At 34.5% G+C, this 16,574-nt stretch overlaps 3 protein-coding genes across 6 annotated transcripts in view; 1 reads left to right on the top strand and 2 right to left on the bottom strand.

The window, feature by feature from the left end:
- Positions 1 to 981: 981 nt before the first annotated feature.
- On the bottom strand, positions 982 to 4,720 carry Rint1 (RAD50 interactor 1). The gene is made up of 14 exons (XM_066406492.1): positions 4,508 to 4,720; positions 3,960 to 4,195; positions 3,736 to 3,909; positions 3,513 to 3,679; positions 3,334 to 3,457; positions 2,924 to 3,029; positions 2,644 to 2,869; positions 2,444 to 2,582; positions 2,287 to 2,367; positions 2,113 to 2,227; positions 1,767 to 2,008; positions 1,533 to 1,666; positions 1,314 to 1,479; positions 982 to 1,261 (listed from the first exon to the last, which is right to left on the bottom strand). The coding sequence occupies exons 1-14, from the start codon at positions 4,640 to 4,642 to the stop codon at positions 1,048 to 1,050; spliced, it is 2,259 nt and encodes a 752-aa protein (XP_066262589.1). The 5' UTR covers positions 4,643 to 4,720; the 3' UTR covers positions 982 to 1,047.
- A 458-nt stretch (positions 4,721 to 5,178) lies between these two features.
- LOC136412299 (nucleolar pre-ribosomal-associated protein 1) lies at positions 5,179 to 11,993 on the top strand. The gene is made up of 11 exons (XM_066395604.1): positions 5,179 to 5,359; positions 5,644 to 5,933; positions 5,988 to 6,225; positions 6,285 to 6,490; positions 6,541 to 6,752; positions 7,032 to 7,197; positions 7,275 to 10,060; positions 10,117 to 10,256; positions 10,311 to 10,491; positions 10,739 to 10,902; positions 10,953 to 11,993. The coding sequence occupies exons 1-11, from the start codon at positions 5,221 to 5,223 to the stop codon at positions 11,771 to 11,773; spliced, it is 5,343 nt and encodes a 1,780-aa protein (XP_066251701.1). The 5' UTR covers positions 5,179 to 5,220; the 3' UTR covers positions 11,774 to 11,993.
- A 1,696-nt stretch (positions 11,994 to 13,689) lies between these two features.
- LOC136419914 (monocarboxylate transporter 2-like) overlaps positions 13,690 to 16,574 on the bottom strand; it is a 66,654-nt gene continuing 63,769 nt past the window's right edge. For 2 of the 4 annotated variants that reach the window (XM_066406533.1, XM_066406524.1), the window contains 7 exons: positions 16,315 to 16,500; positions 16,117 to 16,264; positions 15,162 to 15,444; positions 14,939 to 15,113; positions 14,612 to 14,881; positions 14,255 to 14,525; positions 13,695 to 14,205 (listed from right to left, as the gene is read on the bottom strand). In XM_066406533.1, coding sequence (XP_066262630.1) covers positions 13,914 to 14,205; positions 14,255 to 14,525; positions 14,612 to 14,881; positions 14,939 to 15,113; positions 15,162 to 15,444; positions 16,117 to 16,264; positions 16,315 to 16,500 — 1,625 coding nt within the window. In that variant the 3' untranslated portion in view covers positions 13,695 to 13,913. Of the gene's footprint in view, positions 14,206 to 14,254; positions 14,526 to 14,611; positions 14,882 to 14,938; positions 15,114 to 15,161; positions 15,445 to 16,116; positions 16,265 to 16,314; positions 16,501 to 16,574 lie in introns of all 4 variants that reach the window. The other 2 variants (XM_066406541.1, XM_066406516.1) reach the window with 2 other exon arrangements.

The following is a 16,574-nucleotide window of genomic DNA, read 5'->3' on the forward strand; positions in this document are numbered from 1 at the left end:
GACTTGATGGCATGAGTTTCAATTTATTATATTTCTTCTAGAAAAGATATAAATAACATGAATTACTTCTTAAATACAATCCTGCCCCTCATGAAACTAGTCCCCAGGTCCAAACTACTTATAAAATGGCAGCGATTCGCACAAGTAAAGCTATTAGAAAAAAAAGCTGAAGTTATGGAACTAGCTGCTGAAAAAATTGGTTCCGCAATATGGATTCAAGATAGCACAAGCTGAAGAAAAGAAGAACTAGGTGTTGGAGGTTTCGCGGAATACGGATTTAAATGAGAAGTAGTTTGTCAAAAAAGTGGTGGTGAAATTAGAGAATAGATTGTTCAGGTTGTCTTAGTTTACTGCAAATCCATGAATATTTCCAGCATCGCTGTGGAAGCAAATAAAGTTCCTACTTATACCTACTGTATTTCTAACTAGATTGAACTTTAAGAAATTCGAGAACAAATAAATTAAATTGAACAACTATCATAAAAGAATTCGATGCTTAAGTGAGCGTTAAAATATTAGACATGTCTTGGATACATTCATCTATAATCTATCGTCGATGCCAGATATTAGATGGTAATACTAAGTGGCTTAATACACGCCTTGTTAATGTTTACAGTTCACTATGTACTCTTAGATTTTTTTAAAGATATCCTGTTCCATATGTGATATGTAAAAATCGTACCTAATTATTATTGGAATAGATATTTATTAAAACGCAATATAATTAACAAAATATACAGCCACATTAGGATACCCTTTAAATGTATTAATTCATCACTACTTCTAACAAATTCCCTATCAATATAAAATCAACACTAAATTTGTCATAATGGAATAATAAAACACTGTAAAGTATAACAATAAAATAAATACTATACCCTTGGGTCAATTTTCCTTGCCATCGAAACAAAAATAACATCTCAATTTTTAATTCACAGTAGCAGCTTTCAGACGAAAAGTAGCACAAAATAAATCTTAACCTAGTTATTATATCACAGATTTAATTGTTATTACTTCATTTATAGCATGGTTCGAAGACTACTGATTTCAATCCACATATAACCTATCCACCGTAATGTCAGTTCTCTGATTTAATACCTTAACCGCCATAACTGGAGTAAAGTTATTCACACCAGTTTCTTTCAACATTTTCCTTCTGGTATCTTCCACCCCTGAAGCTTCTTCAAGAGCCAGTAACGTCTCACGCAGCAGCAAGGCTGAACCTTTGGCTAAATTTAGAAGGATTGAAGACTCTATTAATCTAAAAAATACCATTTGTAACTCTGAAATATTCGAAGAAAAATATTTATTACTGAGGGAAATAATTGGCTGCGATATCAGTATAATGGCCGAATAAGGGTAACAAATTCCTGGTTATGTCAAATTTAAGTTGCAAGGCACCTCCTTCATTAAATCTATTATCCATTACTAAATCTTCAAAGAGAAATGTGTCTAATTGCGTGGCTATATTCCTCCAAACTAAGAGGGATAAAATGTGTTTTTTTTTAATTGAAAAGATTTAAATAATTAACCTGCAGTAAATAATTTATTTTGAAGTTTCTTTTGCAACTGGTGCAATCGTTTGGCTAAAACTTCAAACATCGGACATGCAGAAGGAGTAAGGGATAAACTTCTGAAGTCTTTGCCTACTTTCATTGATGTCCATCTGAAAGTTCAACGATCCTCAAAAGAACGAAACTTCATTTATGTTTTATGTAATTTTCAAAGGTGTGAAAAAATTCTTCTCATTTATAACTACTTCTTACCCTTCTCTTCGATATTCCCGACTTTTTTTTCGCACTTCAATGAGAACGGCCTTAGATAATCCAGACAAAATATCTCGGCGAAAACGTCTGTATAAAGCAAGAGTTTTCATAAATAGAGAATCAGTTTCAAGACCTGTTGTTGCGGATTCCTCTAAAGTGTTCAGTTTTGGTGAAGAAAATGTATTGTATTTGTTATTTTCTCCAGTTAACTGCGTTTTGTAGTAATACAAGTTTAAATAGTGCTGTAAGGATTATTAAATTTTAAAATTAAAATATATACTTCTCGAATAAAATGCTAACTTCAGTTTACAATTTATCATAAAAACGTCGTCGAATTGTTACTTACTAGCATGGACCCCCAGTCAACCAACACACCCTCTACATAATGCAAGGTATTGGCAACCATAGGTACTTTAGTTTCCATGTAATCGCCTTGTTCTGCATTCACAATTTGCAATAATCTATAAATTTTTGTGCGTAGAGATATGTTGTTAATGTATGCAGTTTATTAGATTAATACCTCACCCTGAAGTCATCTAGCAGCTCTAATTGAAGGTCTAAAAATTGCAGCCGGTGTCCTGGTTGAGGTAAACATTCGTATCTAACAAAAATGTTTTAACAAAGTTTCAGTACACAATTATCAATTAATATATTATTTCTCTTCTAAAAAACCTTACCTCTCTGCAATAGTCTGTAACAAAGTAATAAAAGCATCGGCACATGTAGTAATTTTCAAATCCTCTACATCGCACGTTAACAAATCGAATGCTTCAATAGTATTTGAAGACAAAATACCATCCATCTTTTCCATTGCATCTGCAACATTAACATCAAATCACCATCTTTAATCACGGTACCAATTACATTAATAACTCACACTTTTTCTCCATATTTAACCACTTGACCAAAACGGAGGCTTGCGTTAAAATAACTACGATACTCGGCTCACATGTGGGATAATTGTAAACCTCCTTTAGTTCCTTATCAAACCTCAACGCTTCGTTAATTGTATGAGAAAAGTGGAAGTCATCAAATTGAAGTGAAGGCAACTCTGAGTTTAGTTTTTCTGCTGCAAGTTGAACTAAGCCCCTTGTAAATTCAGTCTAAACACAAAATGATAAGTTGTTTTAAAGAGAATATTATAAATAATTATCAACCTTGACATCCAGATGATGTAGACCAAATTTTTCAATAACTGTCTGCATCCAGGTTTCTACATATTCTTGATGGTCTCTAATCCAAGTTAAAATTTGTGTAAAATACCTAAAATAGAACTTTATTTTAAATTTGTAATTTTTAATATTTACACAGAAGTAGCATGTGGTCAGCAAATTGAAGTAATAACATTAAAAAATGAAAAATAGTTTTCTTTTATGACCATTTATGCTCATTTTCATTCTTTGTTTATCTGTAAATGCTGCATCTGAATTGCAATAAAATTTGCAAATTTTTGTTTTGTAATATTGTTACCTACTCATATTCATTGTATCTATTCCCATGCAAATATTAAAAATTTCAAACTTAAACTATTTCTTGAAACTCTTGAGACAAATAAAACCATCCCTACCATTCTGGTCTGTCTGGTCTATTTGTTTTTCTATTCCCATAAAAATGATAAAGGAACCTTTTACGCAAGGGTTGAATTAACATCTCTATAGGCAGGCAAGGGGGGAGAAAATTGCTTAAAACACCTGAAAAACAATGGGAATTTGCAATATTTTGGCAAAAAGCTTCTGAAAAAAAAACCTGAAGGACCATCAATTGGAAGGTTGCTTTCACGAGGAATTTCAATTTGAAGGAAATATTCACTCAAAAGCTGTAATTTGTCCACATTCACTTCCATTGGACCAACAAGGCTAAAATTCGCACTCAAGAATGGCCATTTTATTTGCTTAAGAACCTCTTGAAAGTCTCTTTAAAGAAAGGTTTTTGTCACCATTTTTTCCAAGAAAATTACTGAAAGCCTTACTTTGCCAATTTCTCTTTTAAAACATTGTGCCAAAATAAAATGGATTCATTAAGATGCTCCTTTAAATGTGTTACTTTGCAGTCAGATAGAAGCCTCAATATTTCAGTGAGATTTGCAAATAAAGTGACACATTTCTCATCATCCTTCTTTGAAGTCTCCTGTTTGAGTTCTGAACTGAAAACTGACTTTTATTGTCATGTCCATAGCTATTTTATGTTAATTACCATAAATTTTCAATGTGTTGAATGACCTTCAGATACTGCAATGTGGTTTGATAACAGTTTAGTTTGTTAAATCTTTTTTTTAAATCCCCACGAAGTTCATTTAACTCATAAAGATTTTTTTCAATTTGACCACTAACTTCTTTGGAATGTTTCAAGTCAGATTTCCCTTCATTAATTATGTCTCTAGCTTGGTTTAACTTGGCTCCAAGAAGACCTTCTGGGTTATAGGGATCTAACTGAAATTTTCACATATTAACAATAAAAACTTCAAAGTGTCTTGAAATGTGAGTTGTGGGAAAAACAGACGAAAATAAAAAGGTTGAGCTAGGTAAAGAAAATAGATGAAAATCACTTTATTAATGGATTAAAAACAATTGTTAGAACTTTCAATTCTGGCGTGTCTAAATACTTTGACAAATTCTATTACAAATACATTTTACATGAATCACTGTCAGCAAAATGGGCAGTTTTTCTTATTATCTTAGTAGTTATATCTCTTCGATTCAGAATGGAAATTTTTATATAATAACTATTCAGTACGTATTTACCTCTTTTTCCAATGTTTCCTTTTCTTTAAGAATTTTATTTAGACTTACAGTACATTTCTCTAGACCTAACAACTTTTCTCCATATTCTGCTTCAAGCTCATTTAAAGCTTGTCGTTTTATACCAATGGCATGCATGTTAGGATGTTAGCACATTAAATTTTTATTGGAGTAAATTTTCTATTTAAAATTTGTTAATGATTTAATACGCAACATTTGAATATTCAAATAAATTATCAATAAAATAAATCCATCTCACACAGAAGAGTAACTAACAAGTAAATAGTTAGGTTAGGTTGGAGCTACGTCATCTTTAAAGTTAGAAGAAGACGTGTTCGGCATTTGCACTAAGACAATTCGTGCTACTTCGAGTGTGGATGTAATGTCTCATGCGATGGCCATCACCGTAAACATGCGAAAATCCTAAGAAAGGGTACTGGGCATTTAAAAAATTAGCTATAATGACTAAATAATAAAGCAATTTGGGTAGAATCTATTAAATGTTTAAAAAAAGTATTCTTCTGAAACTCTAACGTCTGTTTCTCTTAATATACTGCATGGACGTATGTCGAAAATTGACACTTACTCATTTTTTCCCAGATTTTAACCTCACTATTCCTCGTTGGTTTTTCTAGTTTTCCGGTTTTCGTAAATATTTTTAATTTAGTTGTATTTCCTTATAAATTAATATTAAACTGCCCATAAGCACTCTGAAAATGGAAACCGAACAGCCGCCCCAAAAAAAGAGAGCTTTAAAGGTGTTTTCAAGCGAGGAGGAGCCAAAATTGAAGAAAGCAAAATCGTATTCAGTGAAACATTTTAGGAAACAGCTACAAACGGCTGAAAGATTGAATGGTAATTCCTTTGTCTATTTTGGGGAGATTCAGTCTCAGACAAGTCTGAGACAGAAGTTAAAGAATTTTCCGTGATAAGTACACTGGCATTACAGACATTATCAAAAAGTTAAAGGTGGTAATGTTGGTTGGCCCTAGAAAAAATGTCACCCTATTGATTTTCTCAATATATTAGTACTTAATATTTAATTATGTTGGCTATAAGAAGTGGTATATAAAATCTTGATATCTTCCTTTGTACAATAGCTAATCATTAGTTATACTTACTTTTGCTTTTCATTTCAGGGCTAAAGGAATTCTCCACCATTCTTTCTGATAACCCCAAACATGACTACATCTTAGACTACCTTAAAGATGGTGGCAATTGCCTGGAGCTCTTACAATCCCTAGAAGGAGATTCATCAATACCCCCCTCAATAGTTTTTAACTTAATTACTTGCTTATTATTGGCAATTGCCACCAAATATGGGCAATATTATAACTCTGCCTATGAGTCTTGTAGATACTTAATAAACAATTATTTGCCAGTAATACACAAAATGGTGGGTTTAAGTTCCTCAAAAGAAGAAAGAATGGTAAGTGATATTTTTGAGATGTAGGCCAGTGTTGTAGTACTGTGTGTTGTTTAGGTCTGTTTAAAATTATTAACTGCCATGGCAACATTTTCATCAAACCTGGCCAAAGACATTCTGATAAATGTTAAATTCCATTCAGCCAATATAGAGTTACTGACAAAACATACAGGGGAGAAAAACAATGTTAGGGATTGTTTCATACATTTTTTAACTGCATTTTTAGTTGAGAGAGATTGGCATGTTTTGCCAGTTTTACTTGAAAAAAGTTTTCTTTTAACTAGTATTATACCAGGTAAAAACTTTTAGACATATAAATTTCACTTTCTTTTATTTGGATTTATTTTTCCAAAGGTCTTCAGCATGATAACTCAGACACAGTATGTGTGATAATAACAGCAATGAAAAACCACATTTTAGAAAACCCCTTGGTTACAAAAACAACAAAAATGCATATTTTTAATACTGCAGTTGTGAAGGATATTGTGAATTTGTACAACTGGAAGGGTTTAGAGGGTCTAAAGGCACTTGAGAAGGGTAGAAAATCCGTTGTCTTTGAGGTTTGTTACAATTGATTCTAAGGACAACAATGGACAAATTTTAATCCTAGGTAGACAAAGTAGCCAAATCAAATGTGAGCGAATGTGTGCATGATTTCTTGTTAGTGCTGTGTACTTCAAATAAATATGGCCTGATATTTAGGGACCATATGGTTGGACTGGGTAGGAAAAACCAGAACCCACTTATATATACTGTTTTGGATAGTCTGGACAGGCCTTGGGACCATTCTTATGCTAGTGATTTAGTTATTAAGATTTGCAGGTGAGTGTTTTGGGGAGAATTTAGAGACTTACCTAAATATTTTCATTAGTTTTATATTGACATATTCAATTGGTATTTCAACAATACAATTTAATGGGTTTCTTCTAGACAATAATTTATCTTGACTTTTGAAAGTTAAGAGAAACTGTTTTTTTCCTTTTTATGACATACAAACTTTTTATTTTAAAATGAGAAATGTTTAGAGAAACTTTTTTCTGCCTGTTTATTATGATAAATTGATACCTATTTAAAAATAATATTGAAATAAGTAACTTGTAGATCTTGTCCAGACCTGACTAAAAATATGTGGCTTATTCTAAAACCCTATTTAGAACCGCGGTTGACAGAAAAGTGGCTTAATGCAATGAGCTTTGCCAATAAATTAATTGCAGCAATGGAGCCTGAATGTATTGATTATTGTATCAAGGAATTGTCTTCCCATCAGGCAAGTATTTTGGTTGTAAAAAATGACTACAGGTTAAATATTAAATAATTGTAAAATTAAAATGACCTATTTCTTAGGTGGCTCAAATAATTGAAATTCTCGTCTCTCCCTCTCCAATTATAAAAACGCTCCTCGACGTGACGCCGGAAGAGAAAATTAAAGTTAGCAGTCACATTATCCAATTACTCTGCCATATGTTGGAACAAATGAACAAATTTACATCCAAATTTAAAATCTTCAGCAACACAAATAACTTTTTGAAACTATCAAATTCCTTGGCAAATTACATCGCCAAAAATTATCCTACAGCTGATAAATTGCTTCAGGAGTGGACTTCAATTAGCTCTAGTGAAGAGGATGTAAAACAAAAAGAAAACAATCTTAAGGCAATACTTGACATCCTCAGTCTATATAAAACCATATCACCTCAGCTTTTATCAAACCTAACCAGCATCACAACTTTCGATTTCAAGGACTTTTTCTTTAATTTACCATCTCTGGAAAGTATTGAGGACTCTGAAGCTCTGCAAATCAAGCTAGTTAGTTTGTTTATTGATACTGATAAATCACTTTTTCTGCCAAATACTGAGATTTTTAACTACATAATACCAGTTTTGCTGCAAAATTACCATGAGAATAAAGAAGCTTCAGTTGAAGCTGTTTTGAAGACGCTTTTAAAGAATACTGGAATTTTTGATGGAAACGGGCATGAGATTCATATTTGGTTAAATGGGATTTTCAATTTCAGTGCTCTCACTGAGAGTTTTGCTAAAGATTTTTTAGAAGCGTTTAACAGCACTAGTGAACATTTGTTGGAGTATCAAAAAGAGCTTGTTGAACTGATTTTGACTGATGATTGTACTGATGAGCATCAAGAGTTAATTGAGGAGCTTCTGAGTATGTCTGAAGATCAAGATCCTGAAAGGAAGTTGAAGAGAAAATTGCTCTCCCCTGCAATATTAGGTTTTCTCAAGTACCTGAAACAAAATCCTATTCACTCGAAAAATAATAAGAAGTATCTGGAAGTAGTTTTGCTTAATTTATTTCACAGCCAAACCTCATGGCATAAAGACCGGTTAAATTGGTTCAAATTGCTGGTTGAAAAAGAATTTGAAGTAATACCTTCAAATGTGTTAAATTACGTAAGAAATTGGACTGAAAATCGCCTAGAACCTCTGGGAAAAATGAGAGGCTCCTTAGAGTTTTATAAAGATATTGGAAACAGCTTTTTTAATGGAAAAATTGAGGAGGATTTACTGAAAGACTGTGATTTTTTTAGTGATGTTTTGAATATGACTACGTTTTATTTTTCAAATTTAGTTGCCAGCGGTTTGGTCAGAGAACAACATTGCAAAAATTGGCAATGCTTAGTTGACTATATTGCAGACTGCAAATATCATATTGATGCAGAGTATTGCTGGGAATTAGTGTTGGAAAATCCGTGTTTAATCAATCATTTCAGACTTATAAATCCTGACTGTTCCATGGCAATTATGACTCTCCTGAAAGTATTCAAAAATCTTTCTGAAAAAAGAGTAGAATCAGTAAATTGCTTCAAACAACATTATTCTCACAAAATTTTTTTAGACTTGAAGAAGTTTTTAAAGGACCCAAAAAATGATTTGAGGGATAACATTGAAGATTTTTTAACTGTGTTTCCTTTAAGCTACCATCAGTGCAGAGCACTTTTGGTCCAAATTTCATTAGTCAATAAAACCTCAGAGCAAATTTCCATGACCTTTAATAAACTGCTGGTTTATTGTCTAAGAAGAATTGCTGAACTATGCAAATTGCAGCCCAACTTAAAGCCTTTAGATAAAGACCTGCTTCAGATATTGACTACTTTCATAAATTCAAGTGCGCAATTAAATCCCTTGGCAGAAGCCTTGAAGTCGTATTTAGAAGTATTTCCTCATTGCATAGCTGATATTGACAAAGACGTGTTTTCAAGCCTTTTGGTTATGCCTGAGTACAATAAAGATTGTGTCGATTTAGTGATTTTTGTTGTTCAGAGAGACTTGAGTACTATTGCTCAGCTACAAAACAACTTAGTAGCTATTTGCCAGAAAAAGGGATTTGTTTTGCCATTAGTGCAAGTTTTGTTGCGCACTAAATTTTCAGAGGGGTTACTGAAGGACATTTATCATCAGCTCGAACCTTCAATTCTTAAAGCTATTCAGAAGCCACAGAAAGTAGGTCAACATTTTATGAAGGGGTATGACGTAGATGTTTTGATAGAGAAGTTTATGCCCTTAGAAAAATGTGCATCTTTCGCCGACAAAATGCAGAAATTTGAGGCTTTTGAAGTGTTCCATGCGAAGCTATTTGCAGCATGTGTTTCAAAAGCATTGGATACTTTGAATAATAAACAAATTTGTAACGTCTTAGGGATATTTGTGAACATAAATCTAGGATTGCTAAAGCGAAAACTGGAGTCTGATGCAGACCTACTGAAGATCGATGGATTAGCTCAAATTTTCACTAAACTGCTAGATAAAATCACTTGCACAGACAAACTAGAGATTGTAAATGAATCTTTTAAAAGCTTCTGCAAATTTTCCCTTAAATTCGGAGTTTCTGGCCATTTTCTTCTATTGAACGTTCTGCAGAAGCTGCTTAAAATTGCGAAATTATTCAAAGAGGATGCAGAAGTCCTGTTGGATATGTTACTATCTCACTCAGAGTTTTTAAATGTGACGCTAGGGGAGAGCAGTGAGACCAAGTTGGAAATTTTGAAGCTGTTTTTGGTGCTTTGTGAAACTTGGACTGAGCTGATGGACAAGAGTCATATGCCCATTTTATTGTCAGCCTACAGGGGGTTGATTTCGAGGTGTGACAGAACTGTTTTAATACTGTTGAAGTTGTGAGTTGTCGCAAGGAAGTGTTGATAGATTTTAATAAAATATACTGCATTTTTAGATATGAGTCCAAATCTGAGCAAACCAGCTTCTATGACTTTAAGCCGTTCTTAATTGGCAGACCCGCAGCCACTCACTATTCGGTCAGGACACAAATTGCTAGTTCTTTGAATAGGCAACCGAAGATTTCAGATGTTTTAGGTGTGCAAAAGAACGAAGATGGCATGAAGTGAGTCTTGAAATTGTGTTTTATAGGTATGCTGAAAGAAGATCTCGTTAATTCCACAATAACAAATTTTCCGTTGACGGATAGTCTTCGACAAAGTTCCGAAGAGAAAGTAGTGGATTTGAAATGCTATGATTTGAAGTTCTTTCTGCCTCTGTTCAGTCATATTTTGGCCCCCGAGCAGCAAGTGAAGACCTATATTTTCATTAGGTAACAATATGGTTAGAATAAAATAGATCTCAATTGGTAAAACTAGATTCTTACGGACTTTTATTTCCGCAAAATAGGCCCACGGCTCATTACAATTTAAATGAATATTGGTTTCATTGATTAGGTGCGTCTTTTTCTATGTAGGTATAAAGATATAAAATGAATTGAACCTGGATCCATTTCTTCATTAAAAAATATATTGCGGGTTTGAGCTTCTAAGTAGAATATATTTCATTTTGTTTCTCAGGAGTGGTGCTTTAAGTTTAACAGTCCTAGGCCTGGCTTGTCAAGACAAAGAAGTCCGTCAAGCCTCCTGCCATGTGCTTTGTCGCCTGCATTTCCACCTGGAAGCCCGACAAGCAGGCAAAGACAATTTACTATGGATTCGCTACGTTGAAGCTCTATGCAAAGGTATAATTGCAAAATTATTTAACTATTTTATACCTTAATTATCCCTACAGGTGTCGCTTTATTGCCGAACTTTAAACTCAACAGCTTCTCTGCAATATTCTTTGCCCGAATGGCCTTAGTTCTAACCAATCCGAAACACTTGATGTTTCCTCCTCTATCGCTATACTTAACCGCTAAGCCAGACCTGGACCTGAGCACAATACCAGAACTCTATACGCTTTTATTTAGTTCAGACGTAAACTTTAAAGAGCACCGAAATTTTATTTTGGAGATATTAAGAGACGGCCTGAAAAATGAGAAAGATTTCTTGGATTTCCTGAAATCGATGGCTTATAAGTTATTTTCAGAATTGTACTCTAGTTGTCTTTCAGATGCGGATTGTAGGTTATTGATTCTGGATATTCTGGAGGCGGCATGCAAGATTCCTTTAGGGGTCAAAATGCTGGTTGAAAATAACTCTTTGTTGCCGCAGTTGAGTTTTATTGTGAGTAGTTTATGTGCGGCGAAAGATAGTCAAGGTTTGAGCAACGTTCTCGAAATACTTTTGATTATTGCCAAATCCCGAGACGACAAACATCAGAATAGGGAGATCTTTGGTATGTGCCGACGAATGCTCGAGTCAAAACTGGATATAAAAAATTTTAACGTTTTCTATGAATTACTTTTTGTTACGTATTTAAACAGCCCTGACATTTTACAAGATAAGCTGAGTTTCATAGATAAATTAATTAGCAGTGTGAATGATAGGTTTTGTAATTATTTAAGGGAATTTGGGTGTAGTTTTGTGAGTGAGAACTGTTTGGAGCTGACTGAAGATCATAGATTACATTTCTTAAGACGTCTTGTTTATAGAATTTTATTAGTTTCATAAACTAATGTTTTATTTATGTTTTTTTCTGTTCAAATTTAGTAGACGGTACATAAAATGAAAGAAGTTGTAGTCAAAATTAGGTTTATTCCACAACAAAACAATAAATAAATATAAGTACCTGAATAACAATAAAATAAATAGCCTTATCTATCAGGGTTTTAAAAAAATCATTGATTTGCACTATTTTTAATTAGTTTAATATACAATAATTACGCTAAAATAGTAATATTGTTTATGTACAATCTATTTAGATATTTTACGCAGTTCGTTTAAAATTGTACAGGATTTAAAATCTAATATCAGTTTTATATCACTATAGCATATTAACAATTTTTCTTTTGATGAATAACAGTAATTGGTCTAAATAATGAGGGAAATTTATAATATTTTATATTTGTATAAGAGTAGGTAGAAGGCTCCAAATATACCGGGGTGTTCCACATAAAAATGAACAGCATGGAGGTTTTCCAAACACTAAGAGATATAAAGTATACGGTAGGTAAAACTAAACATTGATGAGGGATTGAACAGGGATTCTGTCTACGAGTTTTCAAATATTTGGAAGGAAAATGCAGTAAATCTTTTTACTTATAAAATACATGTTTATGTAATAACGACTTGTTCCCTAAAATTTTATATAAGATGAGAAGGAGCTGCTACATTGATCTATATGGTATCTTACCAAATGCGTATGTGAGTATCACAACCTGAGCATATTGCTTTTTAAAAACCTATGAACTATTTATACAAATCGTTTTAGTATCGATGTTGTTTATTTACATAGATATTTTTAAATCCTAAATAACAGTTCAATATCTAGGAAGAGAAAAAATCATCTTGAACAAATTTTAAAAATGTTCATCTACTTTTCTTTAATATCTTTTTTTTTTCAGATCTAACGATACGATTTATGAATATTTTTGTCCTTATCTTTGAATGCATTTGAGAGGAATTATAAACAGAATAAGCCAGGACATATTAGAGGAACTTCGACCAATTCCTATTGTTTCTTTTTATGTTATATGGGTTTTAAGTACTCTATAAATCCTGGTCCAAATGGTTACCTATATCTTATTTAAACATGTTTCTAATTTCCATTATAATAATTACTAGAATGATAGGTACTACAATGCTCTTACTAAATTCATATGAGAATGCGGCTTATTTAGATGCAATACCGATCGGTGTGCATTTATGCTTATACCTCATTTTACTATTAACTTAATAATTGATTTAGTATAAATCGACTTGTCTTACCTGGATCGTTTTATACTTTTATGCATGAAGAGTTGAAGGTCTCGACAGATTTCTGCATTATTAATTTATTCACAAATAAATAAAATTTTGATAGATATTTTCGAGATTCCGAAGACGTTGTAACAACAAAATAATCACTTATAGCTTCCAAAGTAAACCTGGTCAATACGATGATTCGTAATATCAAGTATTGTGGAAGCGTAAATCAGCTTTGAGGTCTAACAGAATTGACTACGTTTATACCGTTAATGGTTAATCCTACAGATTATTGCGAGTATTATAAGTTGTTTTATAGTCTGACAACTAATTAAAATAGAATATAACAATCAGACATATTGTGCGAGGTATCAATTACCTCCTCAATCAATAACAGTAGGTATCTTATTATCTCTTTCATCTTTTTCCACAAATAATTATCTGACCAATACAAAATCAAAAGTTTTTGGTTCCTTTCGATAATCTCTAACAGTAATCTTGACAATATCTATGAAACTAATTATTTCTGTTTTTGTGGATGCGCATATCTTTGACAATTTGGCGAGTGTTGAATTATTAGGAACACCGTTTATTACAAATTGCTGAATTTTTTACTCCTCGTGTTATTTTAGTTTTAGACAATAAAAGGAAAAAAAGGATTTCTCGAGCAGATAGAATTATTACCTTCAATTTATGTCAGCAAAAGCTCTTGGAAACCTACGTTAGCCCAACATCTTCAGATCTCTCTCTACCAAACCTGATTATTTTCAGTATCTTCTACTCTTTAAAACCACTTGACTCTTTAAATACTTATTAAATTCTCATACTTTTTTCTTAATGAACACATCTAAATTGAACACCATCAAATTTTCTCCATCATCTATGTTCCGCAATCTTATTCCATTCCCTATACAGAAGTGGTTATCTGTTCTATAACCTGCACGTTCCGAATTAACGGCCTCCTATAAGATCCACAATACTCCCACCTAGACAATCCCTCAGGCACACTCTTGCTTGGCCTCAAAATACCTCGTTGATGAGGACGAGGAAGCGAGGAAAATCTAACCAAGTCGTGATGACTTCCTGAGGCAATGTGATGTTTTGGGGTGTGATACGCTGAATGGTCGATATTGGCCGCGTAACTGAGGCTTTTAGGCAGGTAGATTATGTTGTCGGGCTTGGTCTGTCTGTAGGAGTGCCTGGTGGGGAAATTGTTGGAATACTAAGAAAGTATTGCAAAATTCTTACCTATGATGAGGAGTGCTAAAGTTGCTCTTATTATGGCAATCTTCATAATTGTTGGCAAATATTCGCTCGTAATGGTTGCTTCCTTGTCTGCAGAAGTTGTACTGCAACAGCTCCGGTGGGGCTGTACAGATACCATTGTAGGCGCCAACACTGCAGACACATTCGTTCATATTGGTGATGGTGCAATTGTTCAGGTTGCAGTTATTGGCCGGGCTGGCTTGAAGGCTTAAATGCTCTTTTCTGGAGCCTACTAGAAACATTAGACTTGCACCTGGAAATAGAAGAAATAGATATCTAAATAGGTTAATTCCGAGAGGGATGTAAATCAAGCATCTGAGCCCATAGGGTTTGACTGACCTATTAGCGTTGTACAAAAACTAAAGTAATATCCCGCTTTGGGGTAGCTTTGGTTAATGTAACCAGTCAACGGAATACCAAGTAAAACCGGAATTGATTTGGCCCCTTGTATAAAACTCCAGGCTTTGGTGAAATGCTTGTTCCTTATCCTCTCCAATGCGAACATCTTCAGAGAGTAGGTGAACCCTCCAAGACAAATTCCGTAGAGCCACACAAAGAGGACATAACCATGGTAGCCTTGCACAGCACTTAGAGCCAATAGGGATATTCCTAAGAAGTTTATTGAATTTTTGTCCAATCTCTGAAAATATCTTTTAATAAATTTACCAATGCCTATCAATGCTGTTTGACACAAATACTGCCGGGAAATTAGGCACTGAGTGCTGGGTTTCACGGTAATTAGGCCGAAGCCTACACAGCCTAGAGCAGAGGCAAATCCCATGAAAGTTTGAAGAAGCACCAGAGCACTGTCTTCTAACCCCTCTCTATATCCCTGATAAACCTATTCTGCCTTTAATTTACCTCATTTTAACACCCATGGGGTACTTACTAAATAAAATACGGGGGCGTAAATACCCAAGGCGCCAAACCCGCAGGACAACATAATAACCCTCAGTCCTCGGCTCTTCAAAGGGCTAAAATCGAACACCGGAGATCTTCTCCCCTTGGCGTGAGTTTTCTTCTCTTTCATCTTTTTTCTTTGGTTTTTCAGGTGCGTAATTGCTCGTCGCTGAGGGTGGTAGAGGTTGGCAGATCTGTAGACAATGGGGAGGAAGAATGCGAGTGCTAATAGGCCGGTGATTGCTTGTAGGCCCAGGCGCCAGCCTAACTTTCTGGAACAAATTTGTGATTGTGGAAATTCCAGGACACCGAAAAATGAAAAGAAGGACAGATAATGGCTGCAATTCCTGAGCAATTTTCTGATGACTCGAGGGAATTTCATGAGCAAGATGGCCTGAGTAAGCATTTTTGGGCATTTGTATTGTTATCCCCCCCTCCCTTCTAGGGGACTACAAGTTACGATTAATTACTAAACATTAATATCGAAGTTGATTATCCAAAACATCGAAATCCCTCGATAAAACTCGACAGAGCCGCAGCCGAAGATTAAATGGACCGAAACTTCTTGTCTTAGAGGAGCAATCGGAGTCCAAGTAATATGGAAATGCAACCCCGAAGTCAATGATCGGTGGCAAATTGCCCTTTAGGGCTGCACTCAGCTGTAGTTTATTATATTAAATATTCAAACTTGAAAATTTTGCCCGGAGCCATTTTAATCCCTTGCGAGCCCACTCGTTTCCATTATTCAGTAATTTTATCATTATTCCCGTGGATATGAGGAAATACGCTTATTAAGTAATACAAGAAATATTAACCCAATTTAAATTCCCTTCGCGGATATTTCAGCATAGTTTAATGGAGTTCCTGGCTGCACTATTCCTGTAAGAGTGATCCGCTACATAACGCTATTCCCCTTGGGATTCCGATATTAAAACTGAACTTACCCAACGCCCTCTTTGTATAGCACAGAAAAAAGGGCTATGCCCACACCGGTACCCGCCTGTGCCACCATTTCCACAAACTCCCTCCTTCTTTTGAAGTAGTGTCCCAGGACTATAGTTGAAGTTTCTCGCACTATTCCAGCTCCCAAACCTAAGGAAAGGTCGTAGAGATTCTCTAATTGCGATAAGTTTGAAACTTACCAAGAACTAAGCCGTAGCTGAGCAAGGCCTGATGGAACTTGACTGCAAAGGAGGTGAATAAACAGGCTAAGGCCATGACGAGGCCTCCAATCACCGAGGCCAACCTTGTGGATTTCCTTCGGCACACTGCCACTATTAAGGGAGAAGTAGTGAAGGACACGCAGAGGCACAAAGCTCCCAGCCATGCTGAAAAAATCGCATTTTGTGCTCTAGAATTGCGGTTATGTGGCGGTACCTGAAGGGTACCCACCTGTACCGCT

This window comes from Euwallacea similis, chromosome 1, assembly GCF_039881205.1.
Source record: "Euwallacea similis isolate ESF13 chromosome 1, ESF131.1, whole genome shotgun sequence".
In the NCBI taxonomy this organism is placed as follows: Eukaryota; Metazoa; Arthropoda; class Insecta; order Coleoptera; family Curculionidae; genus Euwallacea; species Euwallacea similis.